General features: G+C 37.3%; 1 protein-coding gene across 1 annotated transcript in view; it reads right to left on the bottom strand.

The window, feature by feature from the left end:
• Positions 1-783: 783 nt before the first annotated feature.
• Positions 784-10,587, bottom strand: part of LOC107654183 (ligand of Numb protein X 2-like) — a 16,377-nt gene continuing 6,573 nt past the window's right edge. The window contains exons 5-11 of the mRNA XM_016441154.1: positions 9,867-10,066; positions 8,408-8,776; positions 6,700-6,879; positions 6,196-6,373; positions 4,308-4,533; positions 3,312-3,470; positions 784-1,299 (exon numbers count right to left, since the gene is read on the bottom strand). Of these exons, the coding sequence (XP_016296640.1) occupies positions 1,164-1,299; positions 3,312-3,470; positions 4,308-4,533; positions 6,196-6,373; positions 6,700-6,879; positions 8,408-8,776; positions 9,867-10,066 (1,448 nt within the window). The 3' untranslated portion in view covers positions 784-1,163. The remainder of the gene's footprint in view (positions 1,300-3,311; positions 3,471-4,307; positions 4,534-6,195; positions 6,374-6,699; positions 6,880-8,407; positions 8,777-9,866; positions 10,067-10,587) is intronic.

The following is a 10,587-nucleotide window of genomic DNA, read 5'->3' as shown; positions in this document are numbered from 1 at the left end:
GTGGAGTCAGTTTTCTTAATCGCGGCTTGTGTACTGCAAATACATACGAGCACCATCACTGTGTCTGTCACGCGACTCTGTTCCCCTTTCGGGCTTGAACTGATGGTAAAACTAAGGACATTATGTACTGTCTTTACATTTATGTTGAAAGCTGAAGCTTGCGATTATTGAAAGGGGCGTTACATTTCCGACGCGTGCTTGTGGTGTTCAGCCAATCACAATGCACTGGGTCAGCTGGCCAATCAGAGCAGACTGTGCTTGTCGGAAGGAGGGGCTTTGTAGAAAATGACACGTTTGAGAGAGGCGGGGCATAGAGGAACTACAATAATGTACAGTATTTGAAAAAGAATGTGTTTTTTGAACATTAAAGCATGTCAGCATATTCTGTTACACCAAATACACCAAATAATGATCTTTAAAATAGCATCATATGACCCCTTTAAAGTTTTTTTTTTTTTTTTTACCCCTGCCAGATGGTGTAGCAATGGCATTTACTAGCGTGAGCAAATGGGGACATGCTTAACCAGCCAAGCCTTGAACTTTTGCCCAAAGATGGCAGCAAATGCTAAAATCCTCCATGAGATATTGCTGCTAATCTTTTCAAAGATTTTCTAAAAGCATTTTAGGATGGTAAATATTTATCCCATATTTTTATCTCTAGAGTGCTTGGAACTTATGAACATTAGACTTCTCCAAGATTATTGTAGCAAAAAGACTGGATCAAATCTGATTATAAGTGGATTTAGAAATAATTTTTACACATCAACTGAGGCTTACCTCTTGTATCCTCACTGGGAAAGATTTATTAAACAGCTGTGCACATTCATCCATTCATACTTGCACGCATACACTTTTGTTCAGTCTCTCTTTAACACAAACATTCACAAACAGATCACATTTAGAGATAACATGTATATAAAACCTCCGGTAGAGTGGACTGCTGATCGGCATGGTGAGGGGAGACCTTAAGGCTGCTCTCCAGAGAGGGGTGGCCTCATGGGCGTGGCAGGTTTTCTAAGGCCTGGTTTATTCAGCATCAAGTGAAAGCATTCGAATTTCCGAGACACTGGCTTTGACAGTATGGTGCCTCCGTGGCAGAGAGTAGAACACAGGACACACAGATATGAGCGCTGTCTGAGGTGAGGCATGGTGTCCTGGCGGGGTTAGATCAGGCTTCCTGGCCAGGACACGACGGTGAGCGCTACCCTGCTCCGCTGCTCCTTCAGCATGGGCACCAGTGCGGAATGACTCATGCCAGCCGTGGACAGACTGTTTACAGCCACTATCATGTCACCACACCTGAATGGGAAACGAAACCAGGCGATCATGTGAATGCAGTGCTAAATGAATCACTGTTTCAATGAATCAGTCAAAACACAACAGATGTTTTTAATCAATCAGTTAAAAGAACAATTCACTCTGAGCTATCAATTTAAGTGACTCTGCAGCTCACTGAATTGGTTGGTTACTGAATTAAGATCTGACCACAAGTACCATTAATGTGTTTTGTGAGACTTAAATCAATCTAAATATTGACTGGCTTTACAGAAGTAAATGAGTGTTTAAAGTTGCTATGTTTATCTTTATAAAAAAAACTTATAGAGACTAGGCTTGCCGCGATAGACGGTGCTGACAGTGATACCGGTGTTAAGCCGCAACACCGGTTATGTCACTTGCCCACCGCGGCACTGACCCCACCGTCGTTTTGATTTTTTATAGTAGTAAAAATCTTTTAGTTCAGAAAAAGAACAGACACTACAATTAAAAACTGAACTCGGCTGCTCAATGCAATGTGCCGAACGACAGTCGCATCACAGATCAGATTTAATTTCTCCAGTGAGGAGAGTGAGTTGAGCTGACTGACAAGAAGAGTGAGGTGAGGTGAGACAGACAAGACGATGGCGGATGATTTAGTTTCGAAACGAGATGCAAAAGCGCCTGTTTGGCAATATTTTGGATTTTGAAAAGCCTGTTGACTTTTGCCGTTTATCTAAGGTGATTTTGGAAGTTTTTTTAAACATTCGTTTCTTATTTAATTGGTTCCACATTGTTTGCTGATTTTTACTTTATTTAAACTTTGTGTAATTTATTTTTTTTTTTTTTTACATCAAGGTGTATGCCGAGCCTCCAAGATTTCTTACTCGTTTTGCTAATAAACATTCTACGTTTCTTATTTATTTGGTTATATATTATACATGTTTACTTAGCCTATTTCCAGTTTTGTATACCTATTTAAACTTTATGTAAGTTATTTGTTATTTTATATTAGGCATAGCCTGCCCTATAGCATGGTGTATTTTTATTTGTTTTGTTAATAAAAGTTCTATGTTTTATATATATAGGCTAAAGTGAGTTTGACATTGTATTTTGTTGTTGCATTCAAGCAATTGACGCCGAACTGCCGCTAATTTGAAATTAAGCTATTTAAAAGCGAAGGAAAGCGAGGAAAAGAGGGGAAATTCAAAGAAACTAAAAACGAACAATTGCTTTACGTCGAATTGACGCTATTTGAAAGTGAAAGTAAAATGTGCAAGCAGCTTTTACAAGCTATTTAAAAGCGAAGGAAAGCGAGGAAAAGAGGGAACGCCCCTCCCCCACGGTGATACCGGTATTACCGATGTTGTCACAAATCGATTAACCGGTGGGAAAATTTCCTCATCGTCACAACCGAGACTTATTTCTATCTACTGGTTGTTGATTGGATGGAGGCGGATCGGCTGAATCCAAGGTTGCAGTTGATTATAATAAAAAAGGGGCGGGGGTTTAATCAGACTAAATGATCGGAGAAGTCATTTCACCAGAAGTTCGAATTAAGACACTTTGATTAAAAATTAAATGGTCAAAAAATAAATAAAAAAATGAACATCTGCATTGATAAATTGTTCACAATAATCACATAGGAAATTTCAATTTCATAAATATTCAACAAAGTTCCATTGTAACAGTAATTTATTAATAAAAAAGTAATAAAAAATGTAAAATAAAAAAATAAAAAAATAAATAATTTATAAATATAATATTATTATAAATATTTTATGAATATTATGATACAATAAATTATATTCATTTATTAATCGTTAATTTAATTAATAAATATATTCATTAAATAATAATTGTAATTAAATAAGTTAGAAAAAATAGTAGTGTTTTTGTTTAGTATATACAAAAAATAATCTTTTATGCAACACTGATGGCCAGAGATGTAAGCTTGCTTTTTAACATTTTAATCAAGGTAATGCTGAAAGTGCTGTCTCATCTAGCCATGAAGCATTAGGTCATTGTTTATTGTTTATTTTGTTGTGCTTGCTCACTTTAGACGGCCATCGTAGTAAGCGGGTGTTCCAAGGACGATAGTCTTGATAAAGAACGCCTGGTTGCTGTGGTTCTCCTCATAACCTCCAACAATGCTGAAGCCCCAGCTGCCAGGGTGACTTCTGCGGAGGACGATCTCATGACTGCTATGCAGGTAGCTGTGACAGAGAACCAGAAAAACAGAGAACGATGTGGATAAACAAGTAAGCATCATCAGAAAATACATTTCCCCGCCCCCCCATCTGTTTTATCGCCCAGAAATCAAAAGTTGTATTTCAGATTGCTTAGAAACTAGGCGACGAAGAGAAATCAGGAGCACAAAAGGAGAAACACAAAAAAACAGATGCTATATAGATATATAGAAACAGAGATATATAGAAATGGAGGATTTGGCACAATGACAGAGAGGGAGAAGGAAACAGAAGGGTGCCAAAGCAAAGGGGACGGATGATAAAGGACAGAAGGGAGGGTAGAGTAAAAAAGGAGGGAGTGAGACTGGACTGAATGACCTGAGACTGGGCTGAAGTGGGCTAGGAGCAAGTTATCTCCACATGTACGCTTCATCTGATAATCTGCAGCTGTTGATGTTTACATCACGACACAGTCATAATCCCCTCGTGGGTTAGCACTGCATAAAGCTGCTGATCCAAAACACATCAACACTACAGATATTTTCTGTGTCCAAGTCATCAAAATAGCTGCATTCTCTCCCTTCAAAGCTGTTTCCACTCAGATTCGGATGGGGAAAAAAGTAGGTGAACCTGGCATTATGGTAGTGTAAACTTGGCCAGATTGCTTTGACTATTTTAGGGTTATTTGGATCAGTGCTCAGCAAGGTGAGAATGCTATTTTAAGCCTCCCAGTGGAGTTCAAAGAGAGCCATTTGGACTCTTCCAAAAGTACATCCACTTTAATAGCCCCAAGTCGCTTTTTTTCCATTCATCAAACAATCTCCCAAGTGAAGTTCTACAAAATCTGATTGACTGCACTCTTACCTGGGAAGTCCAAGCCACATGATCCATGAAGGCGACCAGCTTGCGTCATAGTCGTTTTCGTGCGGAGGGAGAAGTTCTTCGTCCGGGCCTGGTTCTTCAAATGTGTTCACCTCTAGTGCGCTCAGCTGGACAGAGCAGGACGCGGCGCTGGACTTCAGAGTGCCCACTGCCTCGCTGTGGCTCAGATAGGTCAAATCTTGACCATTAATACTCAACAGTACATCCCCTGAGCAATGAGAGACAACAAAGACACTTAGAGACACTCCTAACAGCCACACAGAGAGGACTGAAACACGGCTGAAGCCCCATGGAGACAGGTTTCGCTTAAGTGCACTTCATCATCAGAGACACGAGTGGGAAACAGTGTATTCCTCAAAAACAATCTCATGAGTGTTTTTTTTTTAGTTAATCAGACACAATCAGTGTAGTCTGATTCCCAAATGAATGACTCTAATTACTCAGTTCTTTTTAGTAAACCAAGCACATGCAGCACAACCAGTTTAGTCTGATTTCTGAAATAATGAGTTGGTTTTATTTTAGTGAATCAAACACATAAAGTACAACCAGTGTAGTCTGATTCTCAAAGGAATGAGTCGGGTCTTTTTAGTGATTTAAACACATACAGCACAGTCAGTGTAGTCTGATTTCCAAAGGAATGACTCTGTTCTTCTTGGTTATTTAAACACATACAGCACAATCAGTGTAGTCTGATTTTTAAATTAATGAGTCGGTTCTATTTCGTAAATTAAATACAATGGCACAACCAGTGTAGTCTGATCCTGAAAAAATGAGTTGGTTCTTTATAGTAAACAGTTGAATTACTGAAATAAATGAACTTTTCCACGACATTCTTATTTATTGAGATGCACCTGTACAGTGCATTCAGTGTAGTCTGATTCCTGAATGAATGAGTCAGTTCACTTTAGTGAATCAGACACATACAGCACAACCAGTGTAGTCTGATTTCTGAAAAAATTAATTGGTTCTTTACAGTAAATCAAACACATACAACACAACCAGTGTAGACTGATTCCTGAAGAAATAATTCTAGTGAGTCAGTTCTTCTTAGTGAATCAGACACATACAGCACAACCAGTGTAGTCTGATTCCTGAAAAAATGAATTGGTTCTTTACAGTAAATCAAACACATACAGCACAACCAGTGTAGTCTGATTTCTGAAAAAATGAATTGGTCCTTTACAGTAAATCAAACACATACAACACAACCAGTGTAGTCTGATTACCGAAAAAATTAATTAGTTCTTTACAGTAAATCAAACACATACAACACAACCAGTGTAGTCTGATTACCGAAAAAATTAATTAGTTCTTTACAGTAAATCAAACACATACAACACAACCAGTGTAGTCTGATTACCGAAAAAATTAATTAGTTCTTTACAGTAAATCAAACACATACAACACAACCAGTGTAGTCTGATTCCTGAATGAATGAGTCAGTTCATTTTAGTGAATCAAACACATACAGCGCAACCAGTGTAGTCTGATACCTGAATGAATGACTTTAATGAGTTGGTTAATTTTAGTGAATCAAACACAAGCAGCTTACAACTAATTGAGACTTGAATAAGTGTCTCTAAAAAGACTGAAATATCACTAAATACACCTTTTGTGAGATTTGTTTTAAATGTATTTATTTATTATTAAACTCATCTCATTATTTGGAGTAGAATTGCTAACAAAAACAAGCATTATTTTTTCCTCTGAATAACATGAATCATTTGCAATAAGACTAGTAGTATGTATTAAGAAAGTGAACAGGCTCAATGTTGAAGTCATTTTGATGGTGGGTCCACAAACTTGCTTAAACTTGGGTCAAGATTATCTAGATACTAATTTAAGAAAAAAATGGGTTTATGTAACTTACCACGTTTGATTCGTCCATCACGTGACAGGCAGCCATGGGGCTGGACGCTTGTGACAAAGATCGGCAACTCTCCGCTCTTGCTGCCCCGTCCCCCTGCCACAGTCATACCCAGAGACTCATGCAGTTCCTTCTTCACAGTGATGTGTTTCTCCTTACAGGTCACACACTGGGAGAGATCCTACAAAACACAAGCATCAAATCTAAATTTGTCTCAGATATGGAGAAGGAAAAAGGGAAGACCATTTCTAAATCAACACTGATCGGCTCTCAGTAGAGTGCTGTTCACCTTCCCAAAGGGAGCAGCTCTACTCCAACTTCGTAATTGATCTCATAATAGATTCAACAAGGAGTAATTAAGGTTGTGGTCTGAACTCATGGAAAAACTGGAAGCTACCCAGATGCTTCGGAAATAGGGCTCCCTAATTACGTCTCCACGATGCTAAAATAGATTCTGCAACACACACAGACTTGCTCTCGCTCTTGGCCGTAGCCATTTGTACTCACTCTCTGGGTGGAAGACCTGGCAAGGTGCAGACTTGGGACGGGGCTTGGGGTCGCAGTGCAGGGAAGCGGCGGAATGTGTTCATGGCTCCAAACGTCCCTGGTCAAGGTGGAGCCTATGTGCACGGCCATAGTCTGCTTGCTGGACCGGCTAATCAGCAGATTGACTCTTTCTCCACTAGCCTAGAAGATGACAGTAGGCGGTCTGTATAAATACCTAATACTCTTATATTGAGTGCCGAGGTGGCTTTATATCCAACAAAGACAGTCTGCTGCCTGCCAGTGCTATTCCTAATAATGTTTTAGCTGCCCTTTCTCTGTGTGATCGGGGCAGCCAGATGGGAGAAAGCTGCTCACGTAGACATAAAGATACTATCAATCACATTACCCTCTGAGCAGGGCAGCAGAGACGGTGTCCTAATGTCCCAAACAGGCACTGAGATTTGCACAGATGACAATAGCTGTATTATTATGAGAATATTTATTCGAGGAAACTAGATGTTTATTTTCTGAAGAAAATGTGAGCGGTGTTGCTGGAGCAAAAGTCACCACCACACTAGGGTAGTTGTCAGGATGAACTATGTGGTTGCTAGGGTGTTGCTAGGTTGTTACTGACCAGTTTTCTGGGCTCTAGATATGGCTGAAGCCCTCTTTCAGTGTAAGTCTATGGATTGTTTTCATCCAATATTTCAGAATGCAGAATATATTGGAAATCATATTAGTTAGTGGCCGATATTAGACATTTTCGTATCGTATTACCTAATTATCTAAAACATGTGCTAACCATGTGTTAATTTAAATACAGCTAAAATAAGATATAAATATCACATGAAAAACTTAACTTAACTGAAAATTTGAAATGTAAAAATAAAACTGAAATAAAATACAATTATTTTTTTATAGAAATATAAAAACAAAAACTAATTAAAATGACAAGAGAACAACTACAATGACAGTGAAGCTGAGAATATAAAAATTAAGCTAATTCAAAATATTAATAAATTATATAGTAGTACGTAAGTGCTAATAAAAATAACATAGATGATTAGATTACTTTTGCCATCATCTATTGCTCAATTAATGTTTAACAACATGCTGAAATAAAATAAAATAAATATTAGAAGAAAAACTTACCAAAAACTTAAATTGAAATGAGAAATGTTGCCATGGAAGCTAAATGAAATAAAATAATTTTTTTCGAAGTAAAACATTTACTAAAACTAAAAATGAAATAAAATACAGCTAAAGCTAATTAAAAAAAAATTAAATGATGAGAAAATAACAAAATTACTACACTTACAATAAAAACTACAAATATAAAAATGAAGTAATTAAAAATATTAGTAAATACTATAAAACTTAAACAATACTAAAATAACACTAAAATGAAATAAACAAAAGTAATTAAATTACCTTTGCTGTCATCTATTGCTCACTTAAAGTTAATGTTTAACAATGATAATTGAATAACACTGTTAAAAGTAAACTTTATCAAATCTCAAAATGAATATCTAGATTTCATACTTTACATTATAATGCTGTGATGCTTAAATTCAGTTTTAGTTCTTAGCATTTTATTTTTCATTTATATAGAAAACAGAGTATAGATATCTATATATATATTTTAATATCAGCCATTTATCAGTTAGCAAAGGTCTACTAGCGTCCTTATCTTTACCTGAACTGCCCCGCACACATGCTTTCTCTCTACCTGTATAATCTGAGCTGCCTGCTCAGGCGTGCCATGTCTCAGGTCATGCTCGTTGACGGCCAGCACTCTGTCGTTGCTGCAAAGTCGTCCGTCTCTAGCGGCTAACCCTCCCTCCAGCAAGTCCAGGATAAACACACCCGCTTCATCTGTACGCCGCACCAGCTTGATCCCTAGCTGCTCTGATGATTCCCGCTTGTGCAGGGTGATGCGTATGCTGGCAGGGCTGCCCTTGGGTGTAGCAGTCGCCACAGGTGGCCTGGCAGAACAGCGGCACTCTCTCAGAACCGTCAACTGCAGGGTGGTGCAGGGACGGGCCAGGGTAGAGCGAGCAAAGTGATGGGGCACGTTACTGATGTCTACGTTGTTCACCTGCACACGAATGGGAAATGTAGAGGAGAAATGAATGGAGTTGACATACGGGCCAAGCTTTTGTGTGAGTAGTTGCAATGAGCTGTTAGTGACGAAGAGATTTTTTTTGTGTTTTATATTTTTGATAAAACAAAGCTTTTCAGCTTTTAGTTATAATATGTATTATAGTTTAACTTAATTTGTTATTAATTATTTAATGTACACTACTGCTCAAAATGTAAAAGATTTTGTATGTTTTTGAAAGAAGTCTCTTATTTACCAAAAGTAAGTAAAAACAGTAATATTGTGCAACATTATTACAATTTAAAATTGTTTTCTATTTGAATACATTTTCAAATGTATTATATTTCTGTGAATTTTCAGTGTCACGTGATCCTTCAGAAATCATGATAATATGCTGATTTGCTGCTTAAGAAACCTTTCTTATCAGTGTTGAAAATGGTTGTGCTGCTTAATATTTTAGGTGAAACCATGATACATTTCTTTCAGGATTCTCAGATTAATATATAAAGTTCAAAAGAACAGCATTTATTTGAAGAAAAAAAAAAAAAAAATTTAAAGGGATACACATATATATATACTGTATACCTTATAATACATATAAATGTCTTTATTGTCACCCTTAATCAGTTTAATGCTTCCTTGCTGAATAAAAGTATTAATTTCTATAAAAACATCAACAAAATGTTTAATAAATCTCCTAATTGTCAAATATCAAATTCTGTCTAATTCATTTCATTTAATAATTTTGTCTAATTCTGTTTATATATAGATGCAGTTTAAATTAAATTATATCTCAGTTGTTCGAACTGAAACAATTATATCATTAAAAAGGAGAGATGTTCCTTTTTTAGTCAATGCATGAAGCTTAAAATGTATTTCTGGGTCGAAATGATGGAGCAGGTCACATATTTTGGTGAATGTCAGTTTGAAGAATGCTGTTCTGCATCTATTCATGCAGATAGTGATTCTGCAGCCACTATTCATTAGAGCTCTTTAGAGATTGATTAAAGTATCAGGGCTGATCTGTAAATAGCAGTGAAATGTCTTTTTTAATCAGACGGTTATTGTGGAACAGCAAGGACAATACCTGAAGTATTTGGTCACCAGCCAGCAGCCGTCCGTCTCGAGCTATAACACCGTCCCGGTACACTTCCTGTATTACCACATTTATCAGAGGGGTCTCGTTTCCACCGACAATACTTATGCCCAGCTCTGTGTAGGGGTTTGCACGATGAATTTCAATAGTTGTGATTTCTCCCTCAGGTAGAGATGGAAGTTTCACACAACCTGAAGAACAAGACATATGGAACCCAAACAAAGGTATTTAAAGGGACAGTTCACCCAAAAATGAAAATGTTGTCATCATTTATTCACTCTCATGCCATTCCAAACCTGTATGAGTTTCTTTCTTATGTTGAACATACAAGAAGATATTTTGAAGAATGCTGGTAATCGAACAGTTTATTGTCCCCATTGACTTCCATAGTATAGAAAAAAATACTATGGAAGTCTGTGGGGACCAGCAGCTGTTTGGTAGTGGAGTAACAATAACTGCTTTGCTGATAATTGACCATCCAAGCTGTAGATAAGTTTGTTTCTTCATTGGAACAGATTTGGAGAAATTAAACATTACATCACTTGTTCAGTAATGAATCCTCTGCAGTGAATGGGTGCCGTCAGAATGAGAGTCCAAACAGCTTATAAGAAACATCACAATAGTAATTCACAAGTAATCGACATGGCTCCAGCCCATCAATTAATGTCTTGTGAAGTGAAAAGCTGCGTGTTTGTAAGAAACAAATCAATCA

This window comes from Sinocyclocheilus anshuiensis, unplaced genomic scaffold (assembly GCF_001515605.1).
Source record: "Sinocyclocheilus anshuiensis isolate Anshui unplaced genomic scaffold, SAMN03320099.WGS_v1.1 scaffold655, whole genome shotgun sequence".
Lineage (NCBI taxonomy): Eukaryota > Metazoa > Chordata > Actinopteri > Cypriniformes > Cyprinidae > Sinocyclocheilus > Sinocyclocheilus anshuiensis.
This window is presented reverse-complemented; position numbering and strand designations above follow the sequence as displayed.